Raw genomic sequence first — 13,860 nt, forward strand, 5'->3', positions numbered from 1 at the left:
AGACAGAGTAGGTCTGACCGGGGTAGATAACACCTGTGCTGTTTAGAGTGCAGCGTAGTAGAAGCCTGACCTGGTGATTTAGCAACGTGCTGGTAGAGACCTGTAGATCTGGGGCAGTCTCCACGGCTAATTTCTGACGTAGAACATATTATATTTGTAGAGCTACCGACCACCATGCCCTGAAATCGCCTCATTTTGCCCTAGACCACTCTAAATGTCCCTCTCCAGTGTACGGCCAAGTCACTATGCCTAGGGTTCCTGCTGCAGTGACCTTGGCTCCTTGGCAGCTGTCCATGTCGCCCGTGTAACCAGAGCTCAGCTGTTGGCAGTGCCGGTTCTCTCGGCCCTACCAGTAATGGGTTATAGGTTCAGGTTCAGCCACGCCCCAGGAGGCAGCCACTGCCTCGCGCCGAAGGCGTTCTCCAGCCTCAGCCTTGATCCGAAGGGGCGTTCTCCAGCCTCAACCTTGATCCGAAGGACGTCTAGTTTTCTCTTTTTGAGAGAGCCCACTTGGAAGGGCTCGCCTGATTTCCTTCTGAAGTAAAAGGTTTCTTATCTTTATGGGGCCTAAAGATAAGAAACCTTTTACTTCAGAAGGAAAGCAGGCAAGCTCGTCCAAGTGGGCCGTCTCAAAAAGAGAAAAGTATACATCATACAAACCTCTTTTCCAATGAATAGCCACCGTTTAGCATAAACGGTTACGCCAGCCAATGGAAGAGAGGGGCGGGGCTTAAAGCCCTTTACTTAAGCGCCTCCAAAACATAAAATCTCGCAGAGCGAGCAGCGCATGTGCGCAACCACGCTAGCCGAGACCTAACAACATGATGGACAGAATGCAGAACAATCTCATATATTCACCCCAGTACAAAGATCTGGGCCTAAATCCATTGCTTTTTTGCTCACCTGCCATTCCAGTTTGGACCCAGCCATATGCAAATCAGTCTTGACCCTGTGCCCTGCGCCCAATGGGAACAGTCCAGCCTGAACGCAAGACCAGGTCCTCTCTGCACTGGAAACAAGCATCCTTGGACAAGTTTCGGGGTTTCACCCCTCATCAGCCAGGATAGCTTGTCTCAGTTGCATGGAGGGTATGCCCAGATGTGGTTCCCGTGCTCTACCCCACTGGATTCAAGCAAGCCTGACTGATGAAGGGTGATTCACTGAAACCGGTCCAGGATGCTTGTTTCCATCCTAGGGAGCCCCTAGCTTGGCAGACCAGGCTGGACTGTTAGCAAAGGAACAGGGTCAAGACTGATTTGCATATGGCTAGGTCCAAACTAGGATGGAGTGGTGAGCAAAAGAATGATGGATTTAACCCAGATCCTTGTGAATGGGGGTGGATGTTTGCATTGTCCAGCATTCCGTCCATCAATTGTTTCTTTTGCATATGTCGCCCTAAGTAAGAAGGGTATGCCCAAACGTGGGTCCCATGCGCACTACACCACTGGTTTCAAGCTAGTCTGGCTGATGAAGGGTAATGCCCTGAAACCGGTCCCAGGATGCTTGTTTCAAGTCCAGGGAGGACCTGGCTTGGCAGTTCAGGCTGAACTGTTCCCACAAGGAACAGGGTCAAGGCTGATTTGTATATGGCTGGGTCCATCTGGGGGGTGTGGTGAGCAAAAGAATGATGGATTTAACCCAGATCCTTGTGACTGGGGGTGGATATTTGCATTGTCCAGCATTCCGTCATCAATTGTTTCTTATGCATATTTCGCCCTAAGAAAGAAGGGTATGCTCAGACTTGAGTCCCATGCGCAATACACCACTGGTTTCAAGCTAGTCTGGCTGATGAAGGGTAATGCCCTGAAACCAGTTCCAGGATGCTTGTTTCCGGTCCAGGGAGGACCTGGCTTGGCAGTTTGGGCTGAAATGTTCCCACAAGAAACAGGGTCAAGACTGATTTGCATATGGCTGGGTCTGAACTGGGGTGGTGTGGTGAGCAAAATAATAATGGATTTAACCCAGACCCTTGTGACTGGGGGTGAATGTTAGCAATGTCCAGCATTCTGGACGTCAGTTGTTTCTTTTGCACTAATATTATACGACCTATCCCAGATCAACATCTAAACTTGCAGAGTCCTCTCTGTGCCAGCCTACCTGTGTGCAGTTGCTGGGCTGCGCACAACAGAAGTCTCACATGGTCAGTGTGCAGACCTGCTCACGTGTAATCAGCCAGGTGCCCTTTACCCTAGCTTCATCACAGCGGCCTTATCTTAAAAACTGGACACTGGCTGTAAACAAATGCTGTCCATGTGATTTCAGTGGGTGAGACTCATCCACAGTAAAATGTAAAAAAAAGCATGATTATAAAAAAGTAAAAAATATTGGCGTACTAAATAAGTGGAACACAAAATCAGTGCTCTTTGCTTACTGAAGGATTGTACGGTCAAATGCACAGTAACAAGCACATATCTCAACGTGTCCAATATTTTCTCAGACACTTTCTCTACAATAGGAACCAACTCCATACTAATTATGCTGAGTTTTCAAGATGTTAAGGTACTTTTCAGCACTAGCCCACATCTACCATGCTATTTCACATTATGCCATTCGTTTTGGACTGTGACTGTATTTGTACTGCAAAAAATTAATTTCAACTGCTCAAATTCCTCTGGTATTTTAATGCTGATACTTGTGAGAGTGACATGTGGAAAGTTATTACAGTAAGTCAAAAAGCCAAGACCTCACATTGAACATTGTATGAACTACAATGATTTTGAGGTGGTGTTCTTCCAGGAAACGTTTGGGGAGATTGAATTCACTAAGATGAATGCCTTAGTAAATATCTATATAGTAGGGAAAGAGGTGGAAATCAGAAGTGGTCATGTTTACTCTTGCTGGAGTTCAACAGTTGTCACATGTTTACGCTTGCTGCAATCATTTACCCTCACCAAACATTTCATAGCTTTCCATTCATATTTTATGTTCCTACAATCATAGTGTGCCTTGTTTGGGAATCCCGAGTGGATGGAGGCCAGGGCCAGGGCCATTAAAAGGTCCATGTTCAGGTTTAATTACTATAGAAGCAATTGTGCTCTACTCCAGAGGTAGAAATTGAGACCAATGGCCTACCTCTGGAAATGTGTTTACAGAAGTACTAAAGGGAGGGCTAGAACAGACAGCACGTTAACCAAACACTTAGAGATTAGTGATCCCAAAGCTGTGCCTCAGACCGGGTGATGTGCAGTGATAGTGATTTACCTTGGATTTAACAAGAACACAACTGTCATATAAATGTATCACTAAAGTGTAAGAAATTCTATCTGCATAGTATCTTCGGCTTCTTCTACTTTTTCTGTTGCAGACTTACAGAGTTTTGATCTATGCTGATAATGTAAAGTCATCTAAGGACTATTAAATTGTCATGCCTTTTGCACCCAACTGCAGCTCCTGCGAATAGCATACATTTCTGAGTGCATGTCATAATATTTAGTTAAAAATAGATAATGTCAAAATGCTAACAACTAGTCTATTATAAGGCAAATTTACAGGTGCTCTCCACACTGCCTATTGTACCAGGTTCAGATACAGAATATCCCCCACAATTCAAGTCAAACAAAAAGGCATGTATCTTAAAAAGTCACACCAATTTCTGCCACTATGCTGCACGTCACATCTTAAAAGGATAAATATAATATAATTCTTCATTTTAATATCAGAAATAATGTGTATCGTTATAAAAAAATATATCCTGAAAATAAACAGGTCTCAACAGTGTACTGTCTTGTCAAGCCAAGGTATCGCCTCCCTGCGGCTCCGTTGAACACTTGTACCGTGGGGTGGGGTCCTTGAATAGTGCACTCTATTAGTCTTATTGCCGCCAAAAGTGGTCAGTCACTCTGGCAGTCTGATATATTTGAAAGATTTTCATCCGGTCAATTTGAAAACTTTCCAAAAGCTCCGTCCTGTGAAGTTTCATGGTGGAATGACTGACCCCTTTTGGCGGCAATTGAACTAATAGAGTGCACTATTTAAGGACCCCACCCCGCAGTCTCAGTGTTCATATTAAAGTTTTCTAGTCCACACGCGCTAGGTATTTTTTAAACTCACCTTTTCACTCACCCCTGACCCTTCTACACACTCATTCCTACACCACACATAGTTCTGAACATCAGTGCTCCCACGTAGCCGTAGGTCATAGCAAGCCCCGTCCCACTAGTTTGCTGTCTGGGCTTTTGTTGGTGCACATCCCTAACAAAACAGTAAGAATTCTGTGGAATACTGCTTTTGCGAATGGATTTGACATATAATGCATTACCTCAGGTGCTACAAAGTTGGCAGTGTAGCAAGGAGTCAAAAGAAGTCCATTTTCCCCTCGAAGCTGTTTTGCGAATCCAAAATCACAAATTCGTATAGAATCAGCATTGCTGGAGTCATCCATATACAAAATGTTACTTGGCTTCAAGTCACGATGAACTACCTAAAAATGGTTAAAAAGCATGAAATTATGCCGATTTCGAGTCTGACGTGATTTAGTGTTTATTACGATTAAAAAAAAAAAACAACACACAAAAGTCCTAGTATTGAAAGCCAACAGAAAACAACTTTGTAGTCATAAATACATTTTGTGGTAATTGTGTGCCTTCTCTCACTGCTGCGCTAAAGATGTGCAAAAGGATTCTGAATTCACAGAAAGGGGAAGCCAAGCCAAGCCATACTTTTCAGAGTAGATCACAGCATTGATATCAAACGAGGGGCTTGATGTACAAATTTAATGTGTCGTAACACACCCTATGATTAATTGCCAAATCACTTGATGTGCGAGAGCAAATTACCTTCTTACAATGAACAAAATCTTTTTAAAGAGTTGAGAAAGTCTTTCTTACCGATAAAAGGCTTTTTGCAACCTTTTTTAAATCACAAATAGGATAGGACGTGAAAGGGGTGTCCCCTCTGTGCAATTTGAGACAGTAATTGTAGTAATTTGTAGTAGCAAATCATTGTGAGTTACCGACATCCGAGTTAGAGTGGTAACTGATTGACATGGGGAAGGTGGGACAGCGTCCCCTTTGACAATCGTATGAGGAGGTTTTAAGGGGGCAGACATGCATGAATATGTTCCCTGATTAAATATTTGTAGGGACAACTAGTTTCTTTGAAAAGAGAAAAACAAATTCAAGCCAGGTATCCAAATGCAGGTTTGGAAGTCTGTTGTCCCTTGCAGGCCTCCATCACTGAGTTTGCAGCCATTCACAGTGGATCGCAAAATGCTTCCTGCATCATTTACCTTCAAGACATAGGATGTTTTGTGACCTACAAATAACATTTTGCAAAATGCTGAGCAGGTGAAAACAATGAGAGCACTTTTCACGCATTAGCTTGCAACTTGCCCAACATTATATCAGGTTCAAGGTGTATGCACAAGGCAACAGAACAAGTTAAAGAATACAGACCATGCCATCAAAAATATTTGGGACATTAATATCTTTTCAAACTTAAAAACTATATTAATTAAATGTTGTAATTACTGACCAAACAATGTAAACTGGGTTTGTTGCCTGTCAGAACACAGGAGTGTCGATGAATCAGAATTTGCCACAAACGATATGCAAATGCCACAAAAAGCTCCTGCCAATGACTGTGAATCCTGCATAATGGTCCTAAAGGATGCCGCACCATTTAGGACCATTGCATCCAGTTAGGGCTTCCTGCTTTTAGTTAGGTTAGTGAACACTAGGAATAAAATGTAGGCAATAAGGTTGCCCTAGACCTATTTTAAAACAGCATCTCGCACTCACTGCACTACCTAGTCCACACATCCATATGCACCTAACGGTTTCATCCCCCGTCGGGCATTGCAGTGCCGGCCTGACGAGCATGCCCAATGATGAAGCATGACATCCTTCGGGATGTGTGAGGGCACTTCTTCACAGACCTGAACACTCCCACCCACACTTCGGAACTGCACACCAGCCAGTTATAGTAGTTTTCGTTTGGGAGTACGTATGCAGAACCTGTTTAAAAAGCTCCTGGGTCCTCTTGCCTAGAGAATAGATTGTCTATGTAAGAAACAAGATAGATTGGAGTAGGTTTCGATGTGGGACCTGAGGCCAGCAACATTTACTCTTATCTGCAAGGCAGAGAAACCCAAAACGGGCTGTGCAGTGTGATATCAGTTTTAAATATAAAAACAAGTCTTACCTAAAGTGCTATCAAATTTCTTCTGTAGGTCGACAGGATATTTAAATTAGAGCAACCAATCAATTGCCATGTCAGGACGGACAACTAGAGTGAACCTCAGAAGTCTGCCTAGCTTCATGGAGTACACTGAATCAGTTACTCATCCTACAAGTAGTAGTCTCTCTAAAAGCTGTCAAGGTTTTGGATTACATTTTTTCACTTCGAGGCTGAGCAGCACTGCACAAAATGATGGTGCTACCTATGTTGATTTAAATAAAACAAAACCATTGTTACGGAGTACCTGGGGCCTCTTAAAGAGGACTGATGTTGCACTTTGCTCTCTGCAGTGAAATAGAGGTGCCCCCAGTACCATACGTCATCAGGGAGCATACAATGGCCATTGCCCACCCAGGTGTGCCTAACAGTATTTACCAACGCAGAAATTGGCTGCTAGAGTGATTAAAAGTGCTAGCCAACACCAGTTACCCGGCAGTACTGTGTGGATGCGGGAGGGTGACCCATCTATCAAAACTTTACTGTGGTTCATTTATTAAACTGGAATGGCAAGGATTATTCACTGGATCCATTCAGTTACAGATATGTTTTTCCCTGAATGAGTTCAAATGCCTGCCAGGCTTTCGCAAATGGGATATGATTGGGATTGCGATTCTAGATGATTTGTGTGGACGCAAACCATTCAACTGATTTGCACAAATCCAGCAAGTTAGAACTGTTATTCTGCATGGCTCTTCACTAAAACACAGACGTTCTTCCTGTTGGAAAGCAGGTTATTAGTAGTGGTAACTATGCCTCTACCACTGGCAGTACGGCCACTAACACAGTCTAGGGCTCAGCACAGGTCTCAATACATGATTCCCATGCTCAAGCTTGGATGTGAGCAGGCAGGCTTAACTTAGAGGAGATAGGTATGTAAAGCATTTAAAAACAAAAATTCAGTAGATAATTAAGATACAACGCACAATAAAAATCCCAAAACAATGTATAACAATAGGAAATATTTGTATCTTTAAAATGACAACCATCCAATGTAGGGAACCAGAGATATGATTTTTTAAAGATGTAATACAGTATAGCACTTAGAAACCTACAGCGCCACTCTGGGACATCTGGTCTTTCCAGATAATGAAGCAGGCGCAGTCAGTCAGAATGCAGGGCTTGATGGTGCAAATCAAGTTTCCAGCTTGGCAATCCTCTTAGTTTCAAGGAGCGGTTCTGAACGGCTCTGCTCCTCTAACATATTCATTTAGTGTTCTCTGGGGTCAAACAGGAGAGCATTCCTGCCCAATGAGGTCCAGAGCAACACCCCAGAGCATGGCCACACCCCCCAAAGTATGGCATACTCTTTTCGCAGATAGCATTATTCTTCCAAAATTCAGTATAGCTTAAATCCAAGCAGAGGAGAATTAACTAGTTAAATAACCTCCAATATGGCTCATTTCCATAACTCTACTCCCCCTACCATCTGCAAATTCTTGCCTTCAGCCTGCCATCTGGCTGGGTCAGAGAGGCTGGGGGTAGTTGGACCTGGCATGCCCTGCCTGTCCTATTTACCCTTTTGGAGGTTCATGCTTTATGATCCCTCCTCCCCACTCGGGCAATCCTGTGTAGCAGAGCGCTCTCCACCAGATAGCCTCTCCATGGGTGAGCCACTTATCACTTCATCAAAGCAGCCTGGCTAATCCTGATACCTCTGACCAATAAGGCTGAATTTTGGCTTACAGACAAGAAAGTCTTATAACTTCTTTTCTGTATTCTTTAGGATAAACTCAACAATAGCATATTGTTGGATTTATCAATAACATTCTCCCCAGTCCTTAAATGGGATTTTAGTTTAATTCCTAGCGATAGTTAAGCGTTTATAAACTATTGCATTGTTATCCTGAGGGGCTAGGTATCTACAATGGGGAAAGTAAATTGGCAATTTCTAGGGCATATAAAACGTATTTTATAAGGGCCCTGCTTATAGTTACACGACACCCACCCGGGGCACCTAGGGGAGATATTAAGGGTCCTGAATGAGCAAACATAGTGTAGATTCTCACTCCACAGTGCTCCTAGCACCAAAGTCGATTTGGGGAGGCACTTTTCTACAATGGGGAGAGTGAAAAGTGCATTTTCTATATCTCTATGGCACTTAAACAATCATGTATAAGGGCCCTCCGTATAATGGCATGAACCCCCACCCCAAATATCTGTCCCATAAAATCAGTCACAGAGCAAAAGGCACACTTTGTCAGGTATACTTTGGAGGTCCAAAAATACTTTCCTCAGATGGCAGTGATTCCGGTAAAATGCAGCAGTTTTTAAAGAGCATACTAAGCTCTTTCTCTAACGTCTCAACAGACCTCTAGTGGGAACTTACTAAGGTTCTTCGCACCAAAGTATACCTGACAAAGTGGACCTTTTTCTCTTTGAATGCTTTTATGGGACAGATATTTGACACTAGTATAGAAGAGATTTTCATTTACTTTGTGCATCTAGATAGGCTCTTAGCTGTTATTGAGCCCCCATACTGAGGATTAACGTATCTTCTCTGCCGCTTTCCGAGCTTTTCTACTAAGACCCATTGTACTTTGCTCTTTATCAATTATTATATGGCTGTGGACAAAACGGGCACCATTGTCACTAAGTATCAAGCTGAGCTTAAGGATAGAGAGGCTTGCCCTCATCCAAGGTTCATCAATTTCTTATTTTTCTTTGAAAATTGGCCCAAATTGTGCATATCGCTTCGTAATCAGGAAACAGCCATTAAGCCTTGAGGAAGTTACTGTTTAGTAACGAAACATGTGTCGGCTGCCAATTGTGTTCTTTTTGGGATTCATGCACGGAAGAACTCTCAACAACGTGCCCCAGAACTTTGTGAACTCTGAACAACGTACTGCATGATATGTACTGATAATATGATATTGGACTAACGAGAATTGTGCCAACCAGACATTAAAACAGTAAACATATTTAGAGTCTTTGGATGTTATTTACATAATGGTCTAATTTACAATATGCTTTTTTTCTGATCATCGCTAAGTTGTGACTGTGTAATAAGGTCAGGGCTGGATAATTCATTTTTCATAGAAGCACATGCTTCTGTGCTAAATAATTGAGTGCCGAGGTACAACAACTGTTTAGTTAAATAATGACTGTTCTGCATGTGAACTCAAATAGGAGCAATGGGAAAGCGGTTTCTAGAAGTGGAGCAGCCAAATGACAGTACTGGAATAAAATTATTAAAACAATACTGAGAAACAGGTTAAAGTTGGACTTAGAAACCAAAACAAAGGAGAAACTTAACATCAATGCACAATTATCAGTTTCAAAGTATTAATGGGACGTTTTGCAGTTCAAGTACTTCCTATGCTAGAATAACCTGGTTTGCAAAACTATATTTGCATGTTTAATTTGTGTAGAACATTATCATAAAACCTTGCTTAGCTTGCATATACAGACTTTTCAGAGGAAAGGATAGTTCAATTGCCCAATGGATAATTTCCTGTTCTATCCTTCCTTAATGCCCTTCATTGCTATATACATATTTACCTAGAATAACTCTGCCTAGGTGTTGACAGAGGAAGGCAAATACAAATATATGGCTGGAACTTATAAGGAAGTTGTGAAGTTGCATTCAGCAGGCAGATGGTTCCAAAGTAAACTTATTTTTTTTACCAAGCAAAGAAACTCCAGCCACCACAGGACAACCTTCAGCTTTATCTATCCCTTAACAGTGTTCTCCCTTTCAATCATAACATTCTTCTACAAAACCTTTCTTGGTGCACACACTGAAAACTACAGTCAGAAGATACCAACTATGTACAAGGGAAAAAGGGATATGTCACAGAGAAATATACTGCATTTGAAACAAAGGCAGCCATTATGGCCTTTGCCACAAAAAATAGGATGAAGGGTGTTATGTCTAAGTTAGAGTTACAAATGTTTAGTCTCTCAAACCAGAATATTATCAGTTTGTAAATCAATGTTATCCTAATCAGGTGGAACTGTTTCAAGTACAAGCCCTAAAATGTTTTCCTATTACCATAATGCATGATATTACAGAATACTTGGGTAAGTTCCAAGTTTTTAGCAAATATATCAGTTATGTTGTGTGTTCAAGCCTTTCCAGATTTTGCTCCTATGCTCAATCACTATGAATTTTCAATTTAGGACTTGTACAGTAGCATCAAATCAAGTATGTGCTACTAAAAAATATACTACAAATTATCACATTGATACATCTGGTATAATAAAAGTAAAATTACTAACAACTGTGTACATTAAAAAAGCTATATTTCTCGTGTTTATCTTATATGCCATGTTATATTGTTTGAATTTTTTGTACTTCAAATTTTATTAAATGTAAAGTGTGGTGGTCTACTGAAAACATTACCAAAGTTAGGATCTTTGTAAACAATATCCATTCAATCAATCAATCAATCAGAAAACTTTAAAGCACACTACTCACCCGTGAGGGTCTCAAGGCACTGGGGGTGGGGGAGCAGCTCCAGTCAGTCAAGGAGTCAGGTCTTGAGGGTTTTCCTGAAGACGTGCAGGGAGGGGGCGTGTCTGATGTAAATCGGGAGCTCGTTCCAGGTCTTGGCCGCAATGTAGGAAAAGGTTCTTCCACCTGTTCTGGCGCTGCGGGTGCGCGAGGGTTTGGCAAGGGTGAGGTCGTGGATCATAGGTTCCTCTTGGGTACGTGGAAGGAGATTCTATTGTTGAGATATTGGGGTCCGGTGTTGTGGAGGCATATGTAGGCCTGGGTGAGTATCTTGAAGGTTACTCTCTTCTCAACAGGAAGTCAGTGGAGGTTATGCAGGTGTTGGGTGATGTGTATGTGTCGAGGGATGCTGAGGAAGAGTCTAGTGTTCTGTATGCTCTGGAGTTTACGGAGCAGAGAATTGTTGACCCTGGTGTAGAGAGCATTTCCGTAGTCCAGTTGGCCGGATAGGAGTGCGTAGGTGACGGTTTTCGGGGGGGATCCATTTGAAGGTCTTTCAGAGGATGCAGAGGGTGTTGAAGAAGGTGGGCGCGTCGGCGTTGACCTTTCAGGTCATGGAGAGGAGGAGTCGAGTACTATGCAGAGGATTTGGGCATGGTCCCTGGGGGCAGAGGAGATGCTGAGGGCAGTGGGCTACCAGGTGCTGTCCCATGCAGAGGGTGAGGGTCCGAGGACCCTCGGTCTTCTCCGAGTTGAGCTTCAGCCAGCTGCTTCTCATCCAAGATGCAACGTTCTCCATTCCTTCCTGGAAGTTGAATCTGGTGGTGATGCGGGCCTTGGTGAGGGAGAGGATGAGCTGGGTGTTGTCGGCGTAGGATACTATACTGAGTTTGTGCTGTCTGATGATGGTGGCGAGGGGGGCCATGTAGATGTTCAAGAGCATGGGGCTGAGCGACGATCCTTGGGGTACTCTGCAGTTGATTTCCGTGGGTTCAAAGAGGAAGGGAGGCAGTCTGATTCTGTGGGTTTTGCCGGTGAGGAAGGAGCTGAGCCAGTTGAGGGCGGTTCCCTGTATGTAGACATCCTGGAGTCTGGCGGTGAGTGTGCGGTGGGAGACGGTGTTGAAAGCAGTAGAGAGGTCGAGTAGGATCAGGGCCGTGGTGTGTCCTTGGTCGAGGAGGGTGCGGATGTCATCTGTGGCGGCGAGTAGAGCAGTCTCGGTGCTGTGGTTACTACGGAATCCGGATTGGGAGGGGTCGAGAATGGATTGGGAGAGTTCTCTTCGATTAATTTTGTGAGTTGGAGGTTGACGGTCTTCTCTGTGACTTTGGCCACGAAGGGGAGGAGGGAGATGGATTGGTAGTTCTTGAGGTCCGTAGGATCTGCTGATGGGTTCTCTTGTAGGGGTCTGACTTCTGCGTGTTTCCAGTCATCATGAAAGATGCCAGTTTCAAAGGTGGCGTTGATGGTGCGTCGAAGTTCCGGAGCGATGGCGGTGGCAGCTCTGTGGAAGATGTATGGGCAACAGGGTTCCGTGGGGGCTTCTGAGTGGATGCCTTTCATGGTTGATGCGGTGTCTTCGGTGGGGACTGGGGTCCAGGAGGAGATGGTGGGCTGGCTGGTGTTGCTGAAGGAGGGAGTGGTTTCGGAGTCAGAAGTCTGGTCGTTGAAGTTGTCATAGAGGCCCTTGATTTTCAGATGGAAATAGTGCCAAGCTTGTCGCAAAGGTCCATGGAGGAGGTGATGTCCGTGGTTTTGCTGGGGGGTATGGTGATTTCCTGGATGGCGCTGAAGAGTTCCTTGGAGTTGCTGGAGTTGGCAAGGATCTTGTTCTGTATGAAGGTCCTTGTAGTGGATCTGATATGTTGGTGGTATTCCATCATGGTGATCCAGTAGGTGGTACGATCTTCCGAGAATTTGCTTTTTCTCCAGTTCTTCTCAAGATGTCTGCAGGTGTGTCTGGTTTCTTGGAGGTCTGCAGTGAACCAGGTGGCCTTCCTCGGGCGCGGTCTGTCAGGGTTGCGTAGGGGTGTGAGCTCGTCTGCATAGTTGGTGATCCATCTCTTTCGTTTTTTGGCTGTGAGGTTGGCATCGGTCAAGGTGGTGGGGGCATTGCGGTTGAGGGTGGAGTTGAGCTGCTCCTCAATTACTTTGCTCCAGTTTCTTCGAGGAGGGCGGAGTGCAGGTTTGGGCAGCCTGGGTTTTTGACGAGGAAGTGTATGCAGTGGTGGTCTGTTCATGGGGGTTGTGTGGTGTGCATGAAGAAGATGTTGTTCCCACCTGCGAAGATGGGGTCGAGGGTGTGTCCTGCTTAGTGGGTAGGGGTGGTGACGAGCTGTTTCAGTCCGGTGTTGGTGAGGTTGTCCAGGAGGGTGGCGGAGTTAGGATCGCTGGGGTTGTTGAGGTGGAAGTTCAGGTCTCTGATGAGTATGTAGTCCATGGAGGCGATGTCTTGGAATCCGATCAGGTCAGTGATGGTAGTGTCGCATGAGGTCGAGGTCTGGTGTTTCTGTAGGCAAGGGTACCGCGAAGTGTGGTTTTAGGGCTGGGCTGGATCTGGAAGTGAAGGTGTTTGGTGGTGGAGAAGGAGTCACTCGTAGTAGAGGTGGAGAGTCAGAGGGAGCTATTGTGTGTGATGGCAAGTCCTCAGTCAGGGCGGTTGTGGCGGTCGTTCCTCTGGATCTTGTATCCGTGAGGAATGGCGGTGGCAACGTCGGGGGCGGAGGAGGCACTGGTCCAGGTTTCTGTGACGAAGGCGACGTCTAGTGAGAGGGGTTGAGGAGGTCCCAGATCTCTACGGCATGTCTGCGCAAGGAGCGCACGTTGAGGAGGATGCACTTCAGGGCTTCAGTGGTGTTGGCGTCCGACTGTGGAAGCGGTGACCGTGAGGGGGCTAGTGAAGGTTTGGCGGCAGTGACGGCAGGAGAACTGGCCAAGGGTGGTGTTCGGCATGGACAGCTGGCAGTTGTTGTTGAGTGCAAGGAGGGCAGCTGGGTCATGGGAAGTAGTGAAAGGTCAGAGATCCAGGGTCCCTGGCACTGGTCACGGGGCGGACGTGCTTGCATCGGTGCAGCGGGTGCCATTAAATAGGGAAGGGGGAGGGAAGCGCTGCTGGGAGGAGGGAGCGGAAAAACCTGTAGGGGGAGGAGGCGTTGGGGCAGAAGCAGCGGGAAGGGAAACCGGCAAAGAATGACAGGACAAAAAGCAGATAACCAATAAAAAATACAGAGGCAAAAGACAGAAAAACAGGCACAGTAACAAGACAGAAATCAAAGACAAAGACAGAAACC

At 44.9% G+C, this 13,860-nt stretch overlaps 1 protein-coding gene across 2 annotated transcripts in view; it reads right to left on the minus strand.

The window, feature by feature from the left end:
- RPS6KA6 (ribosomal protein S6 kinase A6) overlaps positions 1 to 13,860 on the minus strand; it is a 600,906-nt gene that overhangs the window by 79,335 nt on the left and 507,711 nt on the right. For both annotated transcript variants that reach the window (XM_086918765.1, XM_086918766.1), the window contains one exon: positions 4,259 to 4,420. In XM_086918765.1, coding sequence (XP_086774891.1) covers positions 4,259 to 4,420 — 162 coding nt within the window. The remainder of the gene's footprint in view (positions 1 to 4,258; positions 4,421 to 13,860) is intronic.

This window comes from Lissotriton vulgaris, chromosome 4_1 (genome assembly GCF_964263255.1).
Source record: "Lissotriton vulgaris chromosome 4_1, aLisVul1.2, whole genome shotgun sequence".
Classification (NCBI taxonomy): Eukaryota; Metazoa; Chordata; class Amphibia; order Caudata; family Salamandridae; genus Lissotriton; species Lissotriton vulgaris.